Below are 23743 nucleotides of genomic sequence, written 5' to 3'. Positions count from 1 at the left end.
ATTTAGTGCACTCTAGGAAAGCCATAGCCCTTTTAAATCACAACACAGTTAAATCTTAGAATGAGCTAGTTTGGAAAAACCAGAAAATGGTCAACCTCTCAATCATGGCTCCATCAAAGATGATATGCCAGCAGTAATTGTTTAGGGATAGTAGCTACTTGACTTCTGGGAATTGTCCAGTCCTTCAGTAGGATTTTAGGACATTGTAGATCAAGAAATCTAAAAGAATGCAATTTGATTCACTGTATAACATTCATAAATGCATGTGTAAAATGTTTCCATATCTAGCTATCTATCTGTTTTTAAGAGACGTCATTCACTAACAGAGCAGACATAGAGGACAGGCAAAATACTTTGCAAACTGAACTGCTTTGATTAATCGGTTGCTTCATACACAAGAACGGGGCTTGTGATGTCACAGCAGCTTAAATAACTGTACTCTCAATGTTTTGACCTGTATCACATCCAATAAATAATTAATAAAGTGGGAAGGTAATACTTTCACTTTATCTTCATGGATTATATCTGAAAATATAAACTGTGGGGTTTATTAGGCGTTTAAGCCTTAAAAAAAGTAAGCTTAGGTTGAATAGAACAAAACGATTCCCTGTGATCGCAGCTTTATCTCTTTCTCAAACCTATCTAATATTTATGTATGTGTTTCTTAAAATCTGATATCAAACCTGCAGGTGAAGTAATGTCATTGTGCACATCTATCTGCTGCTGATGATGGCATCCGTTTTCCTTAGTACTCATTATCCACATGATCTTCTCTTGTTCTTTAATTAGGTACTGTTCTATGTCAATGAAAAGCAAGATATGTCCTCATAAAAATCACATTCTGGACTGTGTATCTCTAGCCTACGGCACAGTTATAGACACAGTAACACCATTCTTTGTATAATATGTTGGAACCCTCATGGTTCATTTTGCACTCGTCCATCACTGTAGAACGCTTCTCTCCCCGTAGGCGTTACTAATGTTGCAGCATGACTGGAGAAGGTCAGGATTGCCTCAGCAGGCTTTTATCATGTTGCTGCAGAGTTATGCAGGTATCTGATGCAGGGGATCTTGTATATACCGATTGTATAAATGTTACAATTTATTGCTATTATCGGAGACAATGGGGTTAGTAGATACCTTCCTAAGTGCAATGCACCTTCATCATCATCATCATTTATTTATATAGCACCACTAATTCCGCAGCGCTGTACAGAGAACTCATTCACATCAGTCCCTGCCCCATTGGAGCTTACAGTCTAAATTCCCTAATATAGACACACACTCACACACAGACAGGCGAGGGAGAGAGACTAGGGTCAATTTTTGATAGCAGCCAATTAACCTACCAGTATGTGGGGTTTTTTTTTTGGAGTGTGGGAGGAAACCGGAGCACCCGGAGGAAACCCACACAAACACGGGGAGAACATACAAACTCCACACAGATAAGGCCATGGTCGGGAATCGAACTCATGACCCCAGTGCTGTAAGGCAGAAGTGCTAACCACTAAGTCACCGTGCTGCCCTTTGTAGCCTCCTCTTCCCTATAAACATGACCATGTACAATGTAACCCATCACAAAGCCCATACATGTAACCTGTGTCACATGGTGACTCCTGTGCTTTGATTGAGTCAGTAACTTGTTTGTGTCACAGTAAAATGGACAATAAGATATGATAAGGGCTCAAACTTTTTCTTGAGTAGAATAAATCATTTGGACTTGTTGTTTGTTTTGTTTGTTTGCATTTCATTTAATTTGTAGATAATACATTTTATGTCAAAGCTACTTCATCAGTTAATCTGCTGTCAAACAAATGCTTTCTGTTTGTCAAGGCTGAGTAAATAATATTATTCACTGCAAACAATGTTAAAGCTTTTATTCACCTATGGGACAACTAGGTAGGACAGCAGCCAACTTCCTGACATGTAAGGCTGACACCTAGTGGACAAACGTGTAATACTGACAACAAGTGGACAAACTGAAGCACCACTGGTTTCTATGGAATTGATAGGCAACAGTCTCCTGAATAATGGTGCCGCTACGTACTTGGTGATGTAACTGGTTCCTCCTCGGTGAGTTGACACTGGGGGCTTCTTCACACCTGGTACTGTTTCCTACCGTTTTGGTTGTAGTCTGGGCTCCCCACAGTTGAGGGTTCCTGGGTTCCCCTCTACTGGTTATTTCTGAACTAAGAACACAAAATACCATGTTCTGGCAATTGGTGCCTAAGTGGTTAGCACTTCTGCCTCACAGCACTGGGGTCATGAGTTCAATTCCCGACCATGGCCTTATCTGTGTGGAGTTTGTATGTTCTCCCTGTGTTTACGTGGGTTTCCTCTGGGTGCTCCAGTTTCCTCCCACACTCGAAAAACATACTAGTTGGTTAATTGGCTGCTATCAAAATTGACCCTAATCTCTTTCTGTCTGTCTGTCTGTCTGTGTGTGTATGTTAGGGAATTTAGACTGTAAGTTTCAATGGGGCAGGGACTGATGTGAGTGAGTTCTCTGTACAGCGCTGCGGAATCAGTGGCGCTATATAAATAGATGGTGATGATGATGATCTTGTAGCATGGTACCTGCAAATATGCACATATGGGATTAATTGATTTCCATATCTATATAACAACAAATGGTACAGTATTAAGCAGAACCATTAAAAAAAGACCTACATTAAATACTTAATATGAAAGCGCAATTTGTCCTATATAGTCCTTCATACTGAATAAAATATGTGTCTGAAAGATTCTTACTTTATTATGCAATATTTAGCACGTGGTATTCTCAGGCATAGGAATCAAACCGTTCAAATGCTTTGTAATGCACAATAAATCACTTGGACACCAGACAGTTAACAGCCTCAGACAGAGGGCGTTTATCCCATTAATCTCCACCATAGTGTTAATTACTTACCCGCCGCCGCAATTACTTTCTTATTTACATGCACAATTATATATCTTTAGCGCTTAGTAAAACCCATTATCCTCACAGGGCCACATTCTGCCATTTTCTGTCATTAATGCCAAAGAATTAAGAAGCCTGACTTGTGCTATATCTCTAGAATAGGCTATTGTTACCGACAGCCCCATTTCCTTGCCGCAATTTGTAGGCTTATCTCTGCCTGTTCTGTGCTCTATAATTATAGTTATTGCTCATTCAGTTGCACAGCTGTATCTGTTATAGGCGAGTGTTTGGGGGGTAACCCTGCTTTGTTACACAGGTTTTCTTATGTTTGAAGAGAGACTCCACCTTCCAAGATTCTGTTGCTCTGCTCAAGGTTCCAGAACTAGTGTCCAATTGTGGATGTAATTCCGTTGTTCAGAACATGTTCCGAGCAGCTGGACCGGTTCCATTGTTACTGAGTCCTGTTAGTTGGGGTATGACCACACACACACAATGATTGTGGTCATCTGTTCTCTATATTTACCAATGTGCCCAATAATAATTATATTTTGATTGTGAAATAGTCCATTGGCCAGATGCCGTGTCCAATAAAAACCCAGACAATACAGCGGGGTGTGTGGACAACTTTATATTTGACAATAGTATCAATTGTATCCGGTGCACAGACCTCATCTTATCTGTTGTCCTATCCAAGGTTAACTAAAATACTCAGATCTGTTTTGGCCATATAATTCTCTGACAGCAGTGTTGAAAATTCATGGCATGGATTTGTAAAACTTTGTAGAAGGTGCATTATACAGGTGAACTGTTATGGGCAGCTATGTCACCCATGCATTTCCTCTGCAGTGACTGCTGAGCAATTCATCTTGTTAGTAAAGTCTATCTTGGGCAGACCTGTGATACTAGTTTTTTGCTAACATGTAAGTTCGGGCTTTTTTTCCTCTCTTTAACCCTATACCCCCAAACATTAAGAATATAAAATACATCACATCAGCCTTACTAGCCTTAGGGACATTTTCCTCCTGACTGGCATATTTCCATGCGTGTTTAATGCAATTTTCTATGCCCCTGACATGGTATTATATGTCTGTTATTCTTTGTGTCAGTAGATATTGAAATGTAAGCAGCAGTTCTATGTGACACTGGTAAATATTAGAGATGAGCGGGCTCGGATTCCATTCCGCTAATCCGAGCCCACCCGAACAGTGCGGATCCGAACGGGATCTGAGCACTGTTCGAATATTTCCGGCGGGCAAAAAAATGAAAACGAGGCTCTGTCGGCCAAGTCTCGCGTCGAATCTCGCGAGGGGTGGGAGGGAGGGCCCAGAACAATTCCATCTTGTACCTCTTTTTTTGGCATTATGTGCTCAAGCTACCTCGGTGCAACCTTTTGGCCTAAAAACAATATTGTGAGGTGTTCAGAATAGACTGAAAATTAGTGGAAATGATTGTTATTGAATATTATTGAGGTTAATAATAGCGTAGGAGTGAAAAAAAAAAAAACGCAAAACTGGTTTTTAGCACTTTTTATGGTTTTTTTCAAAATAAATCCGAATCCAAAACCTTAAATCCGAACCAAAACATGAGACACCAAAAGTGGCCGGTGCACATCCCTAGTAAATATAAACCGATCTGAAGTTTCATTTCCACAGTAGCTACAGTGTGCACCTAGCAGTGACCGTGTTTAACCGAGCCGGCCCTGCACCCCTCACGTTCCAGAGGGGTTATAGCTCTTATTCAAACCACGGACTGGGGGGACAAGGTTCCCAGTTTCTGTGACAATCGGAAAGGAATGTGACTGGCACTCAGCAGCTGAACTAATAATGGGATTTCTGTGTCCCTGCTTCACTAATCTGCTGAACAAATAATAACCCGTAATCCATTCACCTTCTTCATTTCAATTTACTACCATGGTCATGTGATAAGTTTACAGCAAAGAGAGGGGCGTATCATTATTAGAGAGAAATAAACTAACGGAAAAAAATATAATAATCAACAATGACTTTTCTCAGCCTTGTTATTGTACTGCTGGGTTTCAACTGTTGTCACACACAGTTTGTGCTGTTTGGTAAAGGGGGTTGCAGGTTTTCATTTATCTTTTTGTTTTTAAAGATGGTAAAAAATGCAAGTTACAGTCCCTTCTCTTGTGAAAAGCAACACTTACACTCTGCAAAATCTGCATGCATTTGACTTTGGCATTTCATCAAAACTATAACCTATTCATTATCATTGTCATATGCAAGCTAATTACTAGTCATATAAAACTGCACAAATGTGTCTTTGAGTTAATTCATAGTATTACCTTGGTGTGGCTGAGATGAACTATGTCCAGCAATGGGTTAAAATCTGAAAGGGGGGAGACTAAATGACTGTATCTTTGATTGTTTCTAAACTCCTTTGCTCTATCCATGAGGTATTTATGGATAGAGAGTTCCAGACATGTAGTTACACATGAGGGCCCACTACTAATTTATGGCACGGGTTGTAAACGTTAGAGCCCTTGAAATCTCTCTTTAAGGTTACACCAATATCATCAGTAAAATGCAACAAACAGAGCTTAAGTGGGGCAGGGACTGATGTGAGTGAGTTCTCTGTACAGCGCTGCGGAATTTGTGGTGCTATATAAATAGCTGATGCTGATGATGAAATAAGGATATAGGAAAATGTTATACTTTATCAAATATATTTCTTACAGGAGTTATTTCTGGTATGTAAATAAAGGGAAACTTTTATGATCTGTTTTATGGAGACAATATCATCTTTGTATGACATTCTGGTAAGAATTCAGGCCTTTGTAAATAAACCCTGACTTGAAAGGTTTGTGCAAATGCAAATTAGTTTTTTAGGACCTCTTTTCAGAGTTCTTATGTCTGACATAACAGTGGAGGGGGTAGGGGGGGTACCTGTAGCATGATTAAATGTGCTGTAAATCTAACAGATTTGTTCACTTTTGGAAGTCAAGTTTAAATTGAGAAGTGTCCCATTACTTTATGCCCTCTCAGCAGACCTAAACTGATCATTTGTAAGTTTAGCAGTTTTGCAAGAAACTATTCTATTATATCTTTGTATGTCATTTTGTTAATTGTTTTTCCTCTTAAGCATTGTGGATTTATTTTTCATATTAAATTACACTTAATAAGTTCAGGCCTCTGTTTTCTCACAAATTCATGTGTCAGACTCAGCTTGGTATTACGACGCTGCATAGTTGAAACAGGAGATCATTTGGTTTATAATAAACCTGGGACAGAGGAGATCATTTGGTTTATGGATAACTCTAATGATAGTAAATTGTGATAGATTAATCAAAAGGGAGAACCCAAAGGCTTCTTGAGTAACTGTGTCAGCTCTTGACAAAAAATCTTGGTGGTGGCATAATTTGGTAAGGCAAGGCTAGTGTGTGGGATAGACAGGGAAAGATTTCATCATTTTTAAACAGCCCAGGTAGTTGTTTTTGATTAACCCTTTGTCACGCAGACTCAGGTGAGTGCTGGACTGTGACAATTATAATATATACTTGTATGTTGGATCACATATTTAAGGACCTGCATTTTTATTTCAGCTGAATCAGAATGTGGAAGTACAAAGAGCTCGCCTGCGCGATGACATCAAGGAGTACAAGTTCCGTGAAGCAAGACTGCTCCAGGACTACACTGAGCTGGAGGAGGAGAACATCTCTTTGCAGAAACAAGTTTCAGTTCTTAAGCAAAACCAGGTGAATTCATCCCATCCATTGCCACGATAATACTTATTATATATGACATGATGACTACTATTAAATTAAGGGTCTTATGCCTTTTATGCAGTGCTGATATACTGAGGTGACTCCCAATATCCTTATATTTTACATTAGTAGTCCATTGTTCCTTGTGAACAGTAATGTACATTTATGTTTTAGTATTTTTATTACCATTTTATTTGGCTATATGTTTAATTATTTTTTTTATTGCAGGAGAGCGGAAATATGACACAGCTCTGTTTTGTAATATGATAGTCTGTAATCAGAGGCTTCATGAGGTAGGGGATAGGGTGGAGCCCTGTGCAGGATGGAGCTGGGTGTGTTGTGAGCAATGTAATCTCAGGTTGAGAGGAAAAATGGAGGATTGAGCATAGAAGAAGTAGATATTGTTTATACACAGTGTATAAGCAAGTGTGACATGAAATATTACCTTTGTCGCTCTCTGATATGGATGAGGTATGTTCTAAAATGGACACCGTAGTGAAAGCTATTGTTATCGTCGATGGTTAATGATGTCAGAGAATGACAAGATAAGGAAATATTTTACAGTTGTGTTACACTTATTACATATTCCATTATAGGGCTGTATAACCACCATGTATACTTTAATTAAAGTCTAAAGCAAGTTGTCAACACACGCAGCAATTTTTTAATAATATTTTTATTTGCAATACAATCCTATCATTGTGAGTGTGGTATACTAAGCTGAATCCTAAAGATTATTCACTAATTTGTTGACCCATCTTTGAAAACAAGGGAGCGGCTAAGTATCTAGGCAGATTGAGTGATCGTATTGTGATCTTTTTTTCTGATCATTATCTAAAATGCATCATATTTAGATTGTTCCACCTGGGCACAATGAATATCTTGTTTAAGAAATGGATCATTTGATGGAAGTGTGAGCTGACTTGGAAGGTTTGGTATCTACATTTTAGTTGTACCGGTCACCTACACAAAGTGGAGGCAGCCATCTTGTGGCCTGAACCAATATTCATGAGAATACAGGTGATCCATACACTAGGTACCATTAATAAGGCGTGCTACAAAATGGCTACCTTGACTTTGTGTAGGTGACATATACTCTGCTTCCTACAGTAGATTTGGAAAAGGATACAAAAATGTGTGAGAAAGTGAACTGAACTGAAGGAAATGTGTTGCTTTCTATTGGAGGAAAAGCCTCATACTCCTCCAAATTGTTCTTAAACATTGTTCTTCTATACGTTGATCTTGTCAGGTAGCATTATATCTTGGTGCATCATCCAATTGTTTAATTGTATGAAAATAATAGGGATCATTCCTAGGTTTCCCTGGTAACTATTGTTTTCTGATAAACCTTGTGCTACAGGTGGAATTTGAGGGTCTTAAACATGAGAACAAAAGACTGGAGGAAGAGACGGAGTTTCTGAACAGCCAGCTGGAAGATGCCATCCGGTTGAAAGAGATATCGGAGAGACAGTTGGAGGAAACTCTGGAGACCTTGAAGACCGAACGGGAACAGAAAAATAACCTGCGCAAAGAGCTGTCCAATTACATGAACATCAATGACTCCATCTACGGCAACCACCTGAACTTCTCCCTGGATGGACTCAAGTTCAGCGATGAGATCACTGAGCCCAACAACGATGAGGTCATCAATGGCTTTGAGCATAACGGGGTCATCAAAATTAGCACCGATAACAAAGCGTCTACCCCCAAGAAAAACGATCCAGCGCCAAGTCTCGTCTCTGACCTGCTAAGCGAGCTGAATATCTCTGAGATACAGAAATTAAAACAACAGCTGATGCAGGTATAAAAATAGTCTTAGCTCATATGCCTTTTTATAGCCAACACTGTCTAGAGTGATTACTTTGTTCCTCATTCTGAAACGCTGGGCTATAAAAATGTACTACAGTCATAAGAAGGAAATGTATGCTCACCAGTAACATTTGAATGATGTTTCCTTAAGCAATTATTATATTTTTAGCATTTCTGCATGGCACTCACAGTTATAAATACATTTACAAACCTTCAGTGCCTATATATGGCTTATTTATATATTGTGACATTAAGCATAACCACAAGGTAAATTCATTAGGGAAGCATGGTTAGTATACTTGTTGATTACCAGTTTGATAATGGGTGGCAAACATTATTGGCCCTTTAAATTCAATACTTACAGGGGGAGCATATGTTAGATACAGGTTTATGCACTATCGCTCCTTAACACTATTCCTTTGTGCATTCTATTAGTAAAGTAAAGTAGTTGGGCCTGATTCATTAAGGATCTTAAATTAAGAAGTTTCTTATTTCAGTCTCCTGGACAAAACCATGTTACAATGCAAGGGGTGCAAATTAGTTTTCTGTTTTGCACATAAGTTAAATACTGACTGTTTTTTCATGTAGCACACAAATACTTGATAGCTTATTTGTACACTAAAATTTAAGGTTGATATTTGTGTGCTATATGAAAAAAGTCAGTATTTAACTTATGTGCAAAACAGAAAACTAATTTGCACCCCTTGCATTGTAACATGGTTTTGTCCAGGAGACTGAAATAAGAAACCTCTTAATTTAAGATCCTTACTGAATCAGGCTCGTTGTGTCTGCAACTCCTATGCCTACTCTGTCACTACTTTTAAGACTCAAGGTCCTGGCCACATCCTAATACTGCCGTACTCCACCATCAATTATGTCATGGCGCGTAGTATTCAGTGCAAATTTATGTTTGTGTTGCCGAAATACAGTTTAGTTGTCCACATTAGAAAAATATTATACGTAAGAACCTAATATATAGTTTATTTATCTGGACCAAAGTTGTAGCTTTTCATTAAAAAATAGTTTTGTGTGTTTCTTAAAATTGGTTTCCATTCTGATCCTTGTCTTTCCAAACCATGTTTCAGGCGGAAAGGGAAAAGGTTGGTTTGTTGTCCACTCTTCAGGAATCTCAGAAACAGTTGGAAAACACCAAAGGCGCTCTCTCCGAGCAGAATGACAAAGTCAGCAGGCTCACCGAGAACCTGACCGCCATGAAGAAACTCCAGGCGACCAAAGAGCGCCAGTCCTCTCTAGACAATGAGAAAGATCGAGACAGCCATGAAGACGGGGAGTATTATGAGGTTGACATTAATGGACCTGAGATTTTAGAATGCAAGTACAAAGTCGCCTCGGCAGAAATACATGATCTAAAAGAGGAACTGAAATGCGTAAAGGACAAGTATGAAGAGTGTGAGTCCAAATACGAAGAGGATAAGAACCGATTTGAGAGTGAAACGCAAGCCATGGCAGAAAAGCTCTCCTTGCTAGAGAAGACCACGCGGCAAGACCGAGACCAAGTCGTCAGACTCGAGAAAGAGCTAAAGAAAGTGAGTGACGTAGCCGGTGAGACACAGGGGAGTCTCACGGTGGCTCAGGATGAGCTAGTTACTTTTAGTGAAGAACTGGCCAATTTGTACCATCACGTGTGTATGTGCAACAATGAAACGCCCAACAGGGTCATGTTGGATTACTACAAGGAGGGGAAAGGTGGGAGGCACAGTCCTGAAGGTAAAGGGCGCAGGTCACCAATATTGCTTTCGAAGGGTCTTTTGAACCCAGAGAATGGCCACAGTGAGTCTGGATCTCCTGTATCTCCAATCCCTTCACCCGTTTCCGACCCCAGAAGAGAACCCATGAACATTTACAATCTCATTGCTATAATCCGGGATCAGATCAAACATTTACAGGCTGCAGTGGACAGGACCACCGAGATGTCCCGGCAGCAGGTGGCCAGCCAAGAGCTTGGACCAGCTGTTGACAGGGACAAGGAAGCTCTCATGCAAGATATCTTGAAGCTAAAGTCCCTGCTAAGCACCAAGAGGGAGCAGATCGCGACTCTGCGGACTGTGCTTAAAGCCAACAAACAAGTGAGTAGCAATTGGACATGCAGCTTGAGCAATTATTTTTTTTTTAATTGTAATTTATTCATTGGGAGATACGCTCTAAGAAAAGTAGGTTATGTTTCATTATTGTGGAGTGGAAAGTATATTTGCAATTAATCTCCGGAGCAGCTGAATCTGTATTTATTTTTACATTGAGTGGCATTATTTTTTTTCTATTTCTAAATATTGTTTCTGTCACATTTCATGAAGTAGAGCTGAAACGTAATCATTTTAATTGGGAAAGGTTTTTTTTTTTTTTTTTTTTAAGTGATGCTTCTGTTTCGTTTCTTCATTTTCTGAGTTGTAGAAACCACCCACCAGGAAACATTTTCAGGCCTAGGTTTATCAAGGAGCATTGTATCACTGAAACCCAGCAAATTCCACCCAGCTAACTCCTCCCTCTTTCAGACCGCAGAAGTCGCTCTCGCCAACTTGAAGAGCAAGTACGAGAACGAGAAAGCCATGGTGACGGAAACTATGATGAAGCTGCGCAACGAGTTAAAGGCGCTCAAGGAAGACGCTGCTACGTTCTCCTCCCTCAGAGTCATGTTTGCCACAAGGTACGTTACGCGTGGCTCTCGGCCAGATGCAGCCATTACTGCAGAGATAAAATGGCGGAGGTTCATTTATTAACGGTGAACAATGTTCAGCATTACATTATTACATTGAGAGCATAAGTGGTTTATAAGTTATGATACATTTTTCTTGGTGTACCTTATTTTTCAACACATTTGGAAAATTGTGAGTTACTATATTATGCACCCACTATCACACACAGGCAGTCATTTTGTGGAATGAACCAATATTTAAGAAAAGGGGTTCATTAGTTACCAGAGACATCACTGAGACCTAAAGGTGGCCATACACATCAAATGTAATCTGGATTTCTCTGAGCATATATAAAGCAAATGGTTCCTTTTAAAACCAATTGTTGTTAATGAGCTGTGGCCAGCTTAAGTGATGTACTAGATCCTTGTGAATGGATCGGCTGAACGTTGGTTCAGTCCACAACATGGCTGCTTCAGCTATGTAAGTAATTGTTGGGTATACCTGGGGGTATGTTTACTAAACTGCCGGTTTGAAAAAGTGGAGATGTTGCCTATAGCAACCAATCAGATTCTAGTTATCACTTCTTTAGTACATTCTACAGAATGACAGCTAGAATCTGATTGGTTGCCATAGGCAACATCTCCACTTTTTCAAACCCGCAGTTTAGTAATTATACCCCCTGGACTTCAGTGTAACAGTACTTCTACTGGGAAGTTTATTAAGAAACATGACAATACACAGTTTTTACCAAGCAATAACCACTGAATGTGACTTTTTCAGCAAGGGTTCAACAAAACCTGTATGGAACAGTTAAAACATGTTACAGCATAATATCCCTTCATTTATACCCTATTTCTACAAATCATGTGACATGTACCTGTGTATAAGAGGACTCTGTGACTAGCAGGCTTACCCTCCAGTCCCTGTAGATGAAGCAGGTGCTGTGTAATTGTATTGAAGTCTCTGAAGTGGGATCAGCAGTCTTAACTATGCTAAAACTTGACTGTAACCCAAAACCTCAGCTAAGGTTGAGAAGCCCCAGAGAACACTTCACAATGCGTGTCATAAGTCAGTGTGCGGAGTCAGATATCCTGTATGAAAGGCAGGGACAGGAGTATTTCTCTTCTCCGCTGACACTTCAGAGGTATCCTGACATAATGTCTTAGCGCTAACATTGTTCTCTTCACTTTCATCTTAGAGCTTTGCCAAGACGGCAATTCAGTGTTCACATTTAAAAAAAATAGAACAACTCCCAGGAATTTGGGGTCAGTGATGTGGGACAGAGATATAGGGATTATGGTAATTTTATACATTATGTAAAAGGACTTTATACAAAATATAATACTATTAAAAAGTGACTGTAAATCTCTACTTGATACTGCTTCATACATATGTATATAAGAATTCTCAGGTTCTGGGTAAATCTAAAACAAAAAATGAAAACAAATCGGAGCTCCAGGAAATTATGGAAAAATTCTAAATGTATTACAGCGACGTTTTTAGGCGCATGTGTGTCCGTGTGTGTGTGTGTGCGCATGTGTATTTGTGCGTGTGCGTATGTGTGCGTGTGCGTATGTGTGCGTGTGCGCATGTGTATGTGTGCGCATGTGTATGTGTGCGTGTGCGCATGTGTATGTGTGCGTGATCCACTCTTGGGGGGTAAAGCTGCGAGTTTCCAGCGGGTTTGAAAAGTGGAGATGTTGCCTATAGTGACCAATCAGATTCTAGCTGTCATATTGTAGAATGTACTAAATAAATGATATCTAGAATCTGATTGGTTGCTATAGGCAACATCTCCACTTTTCAAACCCACAGTTTAGTAAATCTACCCCCGGGTGCAGTTTAGTAGGGAGATAGATCCATTAAACTGTACCATGGGTATTACAGCTGAAAGGTGACATAAAAGTACTTTATTACAAGAACGGTATTATATCATCCACGGAGCAGCATCGTAACTGATGTAGTTGGGACCAGCAGACCTACTTACATGTTACATGTAACAAACCACCTTCACGCTGGACTTAAAATTGCAGCTCTCATGAGGGATCGTTAATCCCTATTAAAACTGTTCCTCTCCACATCCAAATGCGCGTTAGTCTGAACATGATCAATACAGAAATGTAACGTCAACTGTGCACTAGACAGTGCAGATGCCATAGGGAGCAATGAGTGCACAGCACGGACAACGCACACATCTACAAGGTCCCTTAAATAAGCATTTAGGACTAGTAAAAAGGCTTTAGTTGTGACACAGGCGTTCTATTACAAATAGGATAGATGATCCAGATGGTAATTGCTTTCCATCATGTACTACAAGAAAATAATAGTAGTGGTGAGAAAATGACAAACTGCATGAGCTGAAAAAGAAAAATCAACCCACAATATTGGTAATTTGAAGTATTTCTATAACTGTATTGAACAAACCCCACTGTGATACAGTGTGCCCTGCCGTTTCCAAAGATGTGAGTTAACCTGACTGAGAACCATATAATATAATAGGCCAATCATGCGTAATGTAATATTTAAGGGGGGAAAGTTCTGAATCTTGAAACAAGTGCAGCAATTAGTCTGCAGCTATTCACTCCCACAGAGACCGAAGGCTTCCTGAGGCTGCTCTGGCACTAAGGGGGTTATTAGTACATGAAGCGGACTCCCAGGGGCCAGTTACGTAGTAATTACATGTAGGCAACTCTGAAATACTCTGTATAAATAGAGGGGGGGTCTTCTGGGATCCCACGTGTCAGATTCAGGTCACCCAGTTACTCACAGATGGAATCTGATTTCTGCAGCAGAAATGGTAATAATTACTCTTACATGCATGTATTATGGTTCATCATCTGGTATACATGCTTGCAGTGATGTAGATTGTATATGTGCTCACAGAAGGACTGTTGTGTGGACTGTACTCTTAGATATGACCGTCCAGCAACTGGTACATCATCATGCATATAAGTAATATATTGTATATGTACAAATATATACTCCAATAATGCTGTGATGGCAGATTCAATAGATATGTTTAAGAAAGAGTTAGGCAATTTTTTTTTGTGGAAAAGTGTATCCAGGGATATGGCCGTTAATTAAAATGAAGGATAGTAGTGGATATAGGGTAAAAATAGGACCGCAATATTGGGTCAGGGGGGATTTTCACAATTGAAACAGATTGGCGGTTGCTTACTCCTGGATCAATTTCAAATATAAGTGCAGGATCGCAGGAGATCCAAAATAGGTTGAACTTGATGGACTGGTGTCTTTTATCGACCTCATCAACTATGTAGATATTAAAGGTGCGAAGCTTGATATTTATTTGTGTCAAGTCCATTATGCTCATTTGAAAAACCCAAACTGTGGAGCAGAAAAGTGAAATCTGTGTACAAGTGACTAAACGACGTGTACGACAGAGTAAAAGGTATACTAACCCTGTAGAGGACAGCAGTAGGCAATATACACGAAGCAGCCACCACTCATGCGCAAATATTAGATATATAAAGAAAATGATGGAAAGCTAAGGACACTGTTTATAATACCGTGGCCGCCAAGAGATTGCTGTAATACTGCCTGTGTATTGAAAAGTGAGCGTGGCACTAGAGACCCATGAGTTTGGATGATAAAATTATTTAAAAAAAGAGTTCAATGCACAATTAAGACACTAAATAGAGTCAAATAAAGATCAGACATCAAGACATTGGCACAGAAGCACATAGGCAAAGCCAAATCCCATAGGTGCAAACACAGCGTGAGTTCGCAATGCAAACAGAGTCCAAAGGGGCCATCAGTAGTCCCAGATAATAAACATAGGAAGTCTGAAGAATATCTGTACAATGATATATCCTCATCTAGGAGGAGGTGTACATGTAACCAGGTATCATCATACAACAAGGCATAGCCAGGAATTACCACCCTCGGGTGTCAAACACCAATCGGGATCCTGGAATAATACAGTGGGCTATCCAACCACACCTACAAGGTGGTTCATCGACAGGTATCCCATGGAGGACATAATAGACCGACCACCGGGTATCATGTTTTTGGGTGTAGTGAGAACTGTCCACATAAAAAAGATGTATTGAAGTTTTATTTAAAACCTAAGGATGTAAAAACATCAACTACCGAATCCTTGTACAAAAGATTCTGCAGACTTTCAAACTTATTCCAAACCGTCATTGGCACCTAATATAAAGCAGGAGGTGGCTGTGCCAGATCTGTCTCTTTATTTTCAGCTCTGGAATCAATAACTTTGTGTCCTGTGCTCTATAGTCACAAGATTCAAATTTATGAGGCTCTAACTCAGGGATGGTGCTGAACTGGAGTCTTCCTAATAACCAAGGGCGTAACTATAGCCGTAGTCCCTGTGATTACCATGGGTCCCGACAGGGGGCCTTGTCCCAGAGGAACAATGTGCTACAAAGTATAAACTTTAATATGGCTTAGTAAAAAAATAATGAGGATAAAATGACTGTATATGTAAATTAGACTGATGTGCCAGATTACTAATGCAATTAATCCATTGCTTTATAGGATACAGGCTAGGGATGGAGCAGACATTGTGATGGGTCTGACAGTGTGTAGAGGTGCCCCATCACAATTTTGCTACTGCTAGTTACCCCTTAACATTCAGCCAAATCCCAAGCTGTTCTAAAGACATCATCGTGACACTGTGGGCAAGAGGGCCACTTTAATCACAGTGTTTCACCATTAGTTATATTATCTCCACCTTCAATGCCAAGTCCTCCATTTAGTGCAAGGGGCAGCCATGTAAATTAATATGCACTTACCCTCCACTCCCCTGTCTTCGCAGCATCTTGGCTCTTCTTTGCCACGATGAGCCGGTGCTGGTTGACCGACACTGTGGTTACCGGACAATAAAGAAACTTACCTGCGGCATGTCCTTGCATGCTGGGCCGTGGCGCAGGTCAGTTGGAGATTTGTGTAGTTACTGTGTGGCACACCGGCATGGTGGCCCTGGCGTCTGTCAGTCCAGAGGAGCTAGCAATCTGCAGGAGACAGAAGTAGAAGTAGTAAATACATATTTGTATTTTGTTTTTTACGTAACTGACCCACATATTAAATAGTAAAAAAAAAAAATGCACAGTGTTTTTTATGTGCTATGGAATACGCTGGCGCTATATAAATAAATGTTCATGATGTGTCAGAGGTATTTCATTATATATAGTCGTATTACATAGTCCACTTAATTCATGGCTAAATCTATGCACTGTAAGACAATGAACTCTTGAAATTGGAAAACACATCTCCTGGCGTTGCCGATTTATGTCGCTTATTAAAGTATTCTGAAATCTTTTTGTTTGATCTTCTTGTGCCGCAGGTGCGACGAGTACGTCACACAGCTGGATGAGATGCAGAGGCAGCTGGCGGCGGCGGAAGACGAGAAGAAGACGTTGAACTCCCTGCTCCGCATGGCCATCCAGCAGAAGCTGGCACTGACGCAGCGCTTAGAGCACCTGGAACTTGACCACGAGCAGGCCAAGCGCGTGCGCACGAAATCTACGTCCATTAAAAAAACCAGTAACCCCAGTGTAAGTCACGTTCGCTCCTGTGCGGACGGGTCCGAGGGGTCCGTCCTCAACAACCAGGTGTTTTGCAGCGAAAAGTATAAGATCTGTCTAGAGAAAGCCTGACCCTTGCTTGTCCGCTTGGATAGCCCGCATGAAGCGCCAATTGCTACAATCTCGCAGCCACTTAACCTGCGCTGATATGTCGTTAAACTGTGTATGCAAATGGTAACATTAAGCTGAGCTTGATCATAACTAACACTTGTATAGGGGGCTTTGCAACAAGTTAACACAGGAAGGAGACAGAGCGGCACTTCCAGAGTTAACCTTGCAGGTGTTTGTGTTGTGGGGGGGGGGAGGGAACGTATACCAAGCTGAAGCCATGATCACTGTATTGGTACCGTGTCACATGACAAAATGATTTAAAACTATAGGTGAAATGGAACATATATTATATATGTTGGAACTGCTCCCACCCTGCTGAGCCTGAATACGTTTTCCTGCCATCTTTGTGTTGCGGTCAGGACACATGGGGGTGAATTCTAAATTGTAATTGCACATATGAGAATATGGGCATAAACACACATTATTGATTGAAGATTGAGAAACTTGTATCGATTGATACTGGTACCAGTGATGGAACGCTTCAGTAAAGTGTCAGTTCTCTGGCTTAGACCATGTCTATAAAGCGTGGCGGCCTGTTATATTGCACGTCTTAATCATTGTATCATAAATAGCACAAATATTATAAGTCCAAAATAACGGTAAAATACTTGTAGAGAAATAAGGGACATTTAGCATGAAATGACAAGTCCCTCAGTTCTTTACTGCGTAGACATCACAGTCTGCCTCCATATTCACAGACATCTCTCAGATGAATATTGTACCGCTTGCTAGCCTGCACAATCTTACCATATTCACAAGGAACGCAGATTGAGCTGAATAAGACTTCTAACTATGTCTTATATTTGTGGTTTGGTTTGCAAAAAAAAAATGGGTGACGCTCAAGTATTAACAAGCTAACAATGTCCAAATATTAGTGTGGGCTTTAAAATACTTGATTCCACTCTTCCAAGTGTAGAAGAGACCAAAAATTTGATGCACGCTGTACAATTAGACACCAACTGTTACGATAACAGAAAAATGAATGAGTGTCTACCATTTTCTACAGAACAAGTTGCCGGTAATCCAAATTAGTGGCAAAATTGCATGGCGGTTTCTTCTCAGTAACTTAGTATTAATATTGTTATTCTATATTATCATAGAATACTGTTAAGTTTATTTTTTAAGAAGAAACAGGCACATAGTATAACAGGACTCTACAATTAGTGAAACGCTGACCCCTGGTGGTCACTGAGAAAGTTACCAACCAAGATGCGCTTGAATCTAAAGGTAATGGCAAAATTATTTGTCCAGGGTTCTATATAAATTGTGCCAGTATAAAAAGGAAATTGATATTAATTAGCGGAAGGCACAATAGGAACATTAACAATAATGTTTAAAGTGCCTGCTTTGAAATGCTCTACTATTGTAAAGCCCTGTTCATTCTGTAATTTTCATAGTCATTTTTGTACGTATAGCTTCCCATGGTGGATCTTGCAAGAATGGGTTCTAGCCCCATCCCTGAAACCCTTCCAAACCACTCCAGTTCCTCACCCATCCCCCCCGTCCTCTCTGCTTGCTGACTTTGTAACTACATGCGATGACCCTAGCAATGCTTCATTTCCTCTCACTGCCATTCCTTATAGATTATCAGCACGCTGCTTCCTGTCTCCCGACACTCTGCCGCTAAATAGTCAGGACAAGCCCTTGGTGTTCCTGGAAGGTAACGGCGAGTTTGCTGCCTGCTTTCTGATTGGTGGAGAGTGTTGATACAATCCGAAGAGTTTGCACGTTCACAGGGTTGTTTTTCCCTAATATTTTCAGTGTGTCAGATCCTTGGTTGCAAAAATGTATCCTAAATGTAGGGGATATGGTTTATATACAGAAAGCACTTTGCAAATACATTTTTCTTTTCCCAGCTTTTTAGGAAACAGGGAGGTTTAGCATTGACTTTTGTATTTTAGTCACTAAATGCACTAAAATTAGGCCGGGTCCTAAACTTTGTAGTGATAAAACAAAGTGTTGGAAATGGTAAATTTACCGCCAGTACTTGGACAACTAAGAATTATACTTAGATTAAATAGTCCTGAAGCCAGGTCGGTATTTTGCTCCAAGTCTCTTTCTCTTATGACCATTTGGTGGGTTTTCTTTGTGCTTCGTGAGTCATTATAACTTTTTTCCTTTTGGGGCAGAATTTATTAAGCACAAGTAAATTTGTTTTTTGTCATAACTGTAAAATTATAGTTTCAAATGGTGGTTTTGTGATTCTAATATGAGTTCTTGTCCCTCTAAACCTATAGTATTAACACGTTAAAGAGAAAATTTATCTTCGGTCTCACAGCAATGGTTGAATTAAGACATCATTTTTATGTCCTCTAAAATACAGAGATACATTGACAGTCATTGTTTTCACCCTGTGAATATATAGACCTAAGTTAGCAGTTCTGTTACGCACAGTTCTGTTATCCCATAAGGCCTTGCAGGGATATCCGCAGTCACCAGGAATCTTGAGTTTTGTCATCTAGTATAATTATAAATGTATCAGTTGGTCTCTTTTTATTAGTTGAGATAATTGTGTGAGATTTTCATTTCTACTAGACGTTTCTTAGATAGATGTCTAATCTTTGCCACTTTCTGATATTTTAATATGAGACTTTTTAAGCATGGTAATACTAGAACTTGCCTGTTTGTTTCTACTATTTCCAACAAACCATTTGTTGTCCTTTTTTTTTTTTTTTTTTTTATTATTATTTTGTTTTACAAAACTTTCTTTTGTCCATTTGTGGATTAAAGCATTTTGCTATGTTAAGCTTTTGCTGCCTAGATCGGCTCACCTGCTCATCGAGCACATTGTGCTTTCACGTGCATGACCAGTGCATAGAGATGTCAAGCATCACCTTGTTAATGCTTTCTGTAACTTCAGACTCCGGCAACCACCATCCACCACCCGCCAGAAGTCTGCTACCTTACAGCGCCGCATAGCCTGCTCTCTTCGCCTGGACACTAATGATTGCCTGGACTTGCTTTGGTTTTTTTTTCCAACTAACTAGCTCCGCACAGCTCCTGTAAATAAGTCACTAATTTGTAATGCTACGTATCTAATTTTTATTTTTATTTTCCGTTTTTCCAGTTGTAGAATAGTCCCCGGAGAAGACAGTGCGATCCAGTGCATCCACATGCACATAACTCCAGTCCGAATAACTCTTTGACAGTTAGAGCCAATAGCACAAACGAAACGACGGGAAACGGCACCCTCCTTTAGTTCGATAAACTTTACCGGAAGCGCTCCTGCCCATTATTTAATGTTCTCTCAATATATATTTTCACAATGGAAAAAAAAAAAAAGCTTTATTATTAAGTGCTGCTGGGGGAAGGAAACTTACAAGTGCTGAACAAAAACTCTACTATCAACTACTCTAGTATCGGTCACGTTGGGAAAAGGGGTTTTATTAGTTCTGTTTTATTATTTTACATCCGATTTGTTAAACCTGTGCACTTTTTGATATTTTAATATTTTTTGTTTGTTTGTTTCTTTTATATTTTATGTAGAAATATTATAGTACATGCGACGGCTGCATTAATAGCCGGAACATGGCGGTTTTCATGGGTAGTGTTAAGTCTTGTGCTTGTTGATTTTAGTATCGACATGTTGCAGGGAATTTACGTTATTGTTTTTATGACTTAATACACTCGTTGACGTTAAATATATATATATAAATACATATGTTCTGTGTTACTACAGCTTTTTTTTTTTTTTCACAATAATAATATTTTTTAATTTTTTTTGTTTGTGTTATAATTTTAACTGATTTTAACTGCCATGCTCATAACAAACAAAAAAAATCCAGGGTCTGAAAATTCTGGGGTTTTCATACTATTATTATTCTTAGGAATAGCTTAATGTAACAAGGAAGAGACTTGACTTTCTTTGCTTAAAACGGTAATAGGCACTTGAAAAAAATAAATGGTTTAATAAGTAGTATTACCTAAAAATGTCAGAATATCCTGGTTTTTAGGAAATCGAGAATTGCTGATGAACAGAATTTTATACAACTGTACCAGTTAAATTCCAAATTGGAATTGTTTGTTTTTATTTTCCTTATTATCGTGCCAAATTATGGTACATCTAGCAAGTTCAAATCTAAAGTTGTCAATTAACAAGTGTTTATAAGCCTTTGTTATGGATACCAGTAGTGCCTTCATAAGAAAATCTTTGACTAGGTTTGATGGGGCGGGAAGGGGGGAAGAAAGGGTCTGAAAAATTAATAAATCCATGCGGAGCAATAAGTGCAAAGGGTTAATACAAAAAAAGTCATCTTGCCTATTTTTAATGGATAAAAGTAATCTATATTCACGGAAGACGAAATTGTCAAAATTCCGTTGGTCAGTGATTCTTTTCAGTGCAGATCCTTACTAATTCAGGAAATGAGGAAAAACAAAATAACTGTTGGTTGCAAACCAAAACTAATAGCTTTGAGAATTGTTCTAGCAAGATATATATTACACATTTGTGGTGGCTGTGCCCCAAACTCAAGGGACTCTCTGATATCCGTGTACGGTGGTGGACAAAGTCTTACCATTCTATCGCTGGCAAATGTGGGGAAACAACACATTAATATCTGCTCTTGCATGTCGTATTTAACCGCTGTCGTTTTCAGGAAACAGAAATTGTGAGAGGCATCAACAAACACCGCCGGGCTTTGGCGGCTGTTCGTTGAGGCAGAGGCAATTGTTTTTTAATTGGTACTGGCTAAAACGAATGTCATTTTTTTGCAAGATGACAAAAAAAAAAAAATAACTGCAAATTATAATTATGTTTAAGTGGGGGGAAAACAAAAAAAAAAAGATTTCTGTTTGCTGGAAAAACAGTATTATTTCTAGTTGTTGGGATTTTATATTCTCAGCTTTTACAGTATTGATCCTTAAAATATTGTTACTGCAAATTATTTCATCTGTTATGTGGGTATTTATTTGAAATTATTTCATAAAGTACTGTATTATTTTAATGTGCATTACTTTTAGTGGCAAAGTGTTCTTCAGTTACATGTCATATGCACGTACTCTTGCCAAGTAACCTTTACACAGATGGGATAGCTTGAAGCGGTCGTAATGGCAGACGTTGGCGCTTCTTATAATGGTTTGTCTAGTGAATGACAAGTGTTAATGATATTAATACAAGGTTGTGTGTAGCAAGTTGCCTGTGTAAGGGTAGTCACATGTATCAATAAAGGTGATAAAGGAACCCTGTGTCTTCTCCTCTTTATGTTTCCAAGTTATTTACTGTCGATGTATTGTGGTCTCAAGAACCCAGCTCTGATTTAAGGGCTCGATGTGAATAAAGCAACACTTAATGATGGGCCTATTTCAACAGCTGGACTGGTCCACCCTCTTCCTTATCCCTCATGGTATTTCCATAGCAGGAAATGATCAAGGAAAGCCGATTTATTGATATTCATTTCAACCCCCCCAGCAATGACCTATCACTCTTTTATTACTGTCACCTGTGCTGAATGAGAGGATTGTTAAACAAAACTTCACCCTGAAGCAGTTGCTATGATAATCTGTTGTTTAGTGTAACCCTGAACAATGAATTTGTCTTGATGTGTTTACACACTATTAATTTGAGGGACTAGTGCTGTGCATGTTTATTCATAGTTCCAGCGATATACCCATGCACATTCCTGTAAGCTGGAATTAAAATGAATCCTGTGATCAGACAATGTGGAGGAGAGTTGGTAAATGGTCACCAGGGATGTTCCTGTAGAAGGACTGCAGGGGTGTTTAGGGGAGCCCTGGATCAGGTATACTCTGCACACATTAGATCCTATGTAATGTGGATCTACCAGTCTCTGGCATGTCAAGGTTGGCAGTTCTACTCAGTTTCCTCTTTCTTTCACTTTCTTCCCTTGTTCACAACATTGTTTTTTTTTAACTGGAAGTAAGTTAATTGAGTTTTCTATTAAATTTGCTGGGAATACAGAAAAATGAAAACAGGGGAAGGGAAGGACATAAATTGGGGAAGAGGGGTACATAGTGGGAATGAAGCACAACAATAGATCATAAAACACAGGCAGTCTACACATCATCTCTCTGAAGTATTAAATACAAGTATAACCAGGTATCTAATGAAATTAAAGTTCGGAACCATAAACATAAGTCACGTATTCTTAGCCGTACAGAGGCTAACCCAATACACCCATGTACTTAAACCTAGACACCAAGTACTTCTTAGGTCAAAGCAAGGAACCCTTAAGGCCCAATAGGATCAGACATGTCTAACTGATGTGGGGACCGAGATGGGACGCCTCCTCCCTCTGTGACATAGATATGCCAGCTACGCCATTTCACTAGTGGGAAAGAGACTGCTGTGGAATACGGAATTCCTAGAGTCTCCATTTCAAAACTGAAGGTCACTTTAGCTATAACCTTAGGCAATGTCGGAGGGGTCGGTTGCTTCCAGGCTTGTTCTATGCAGCTCTTGTTGCAATAGACACATGACCCATCACATATCTGTCCCCCCTCAGTTCCTAGGGAACTTGGGGGATAAGGGTGTAACAAAGCAAGCTCTGGGGAGGGAATTATTGGATATCCAAAGACCCTCTCCAACAGATGAAAAACCTCTAACCACAGGGGTTGCAGGATTGGACATGACAGGACCACATGAAAAATATCTTCTTTCTCCGTGCAATTACGCCAACATGTTGGGGATACTGAGGGCCAAATTTTGTGCAACTTCTCTGAGATCATGTACAATCTATTCAAGAGTTTAACCAGCTTTTCAGTGTGGTTGAGACATTTGGACATTTTGAAGGAGTTTCGAAAGATACATTCCCATCCCTCCTTAGAGAACTCTACCTGGAGATCGAACTCCCATTGGAGTTGAACTTTGGATGTAGCAACATCCCTTTGCAAAGTTAAAATAGTGTATCGGGTGGTTATACTAGCTCTGTTACTCTTCTATGTCAGATTTACTTGATATATAGCCGGAGGGGATCCTATGACAATACCTCTAAGTGAGGGCTCTGTCAGCCAATGTCTAAGCTGA

General features: G+C 39.6%; 1 protein-coding gene across 2 annotated transcripts in view; it reads left to right on the top strand.

The window, feature by feature from the left end:
* The window catches only part of BICD2 (BICD cargo adaptor 2), a 91832-nt gene extending 69892 nt beyond the window's left edge, over window positions 1–21940 (top strand). The window contains exons 3-9 of one of the 2 annotated variants that reach the window (XM_075183211.1): window positions 6462–6614; window positions 7984–8424; window positions 9518–10519; window positions 10943–11094; window positions 16410–16620; window positions 18345–18421; window positions 19829–21940. In XM_075183211.1, coding sequence (XP_075039312.1) covers window positions 6462–6614; window positions 7984–8424; window positions 9518–10519; window positions 10943–11094; window positions 16410–16620; window positions 18345–18392 — 2007 coding nt within the window. In that variant the 3' untranslated portion in view covers window positions 18393–18421; window positions 19829–21940. The remainder of the gene's footprint in view (window positions 1–6461; window positions 6615–7983; window positions 8425–9517; window positions 10520–10942; window positions 11095–16409; window positions 16621–18344; window positions 18422–19828) is intronic. The other variant, XM_075183212.1, reaches the window with a different exon arrangement.
* Window positions 21941–23743: the final 1803 nt, after the last annotated feature.

Source organism: Mixophyes fleayi, chromosome 8, assembly GCF_038048845.1.
Source record: "Mixophyes fleayi isolate aMixFle1 chromosome 8, aMixFle1.hap1, whole genome shotgun sequence".
NCBI lineage: Eukaryota > Metazoa > Chordata > Amphibia > Anura > Limnodynastidae > Mixophyes > Mixophyes fleayi.
Note: the sequence above shows the minus strand (reverse complement) of the source record. Positions and strands in the feature narration are given on the sequence as shown.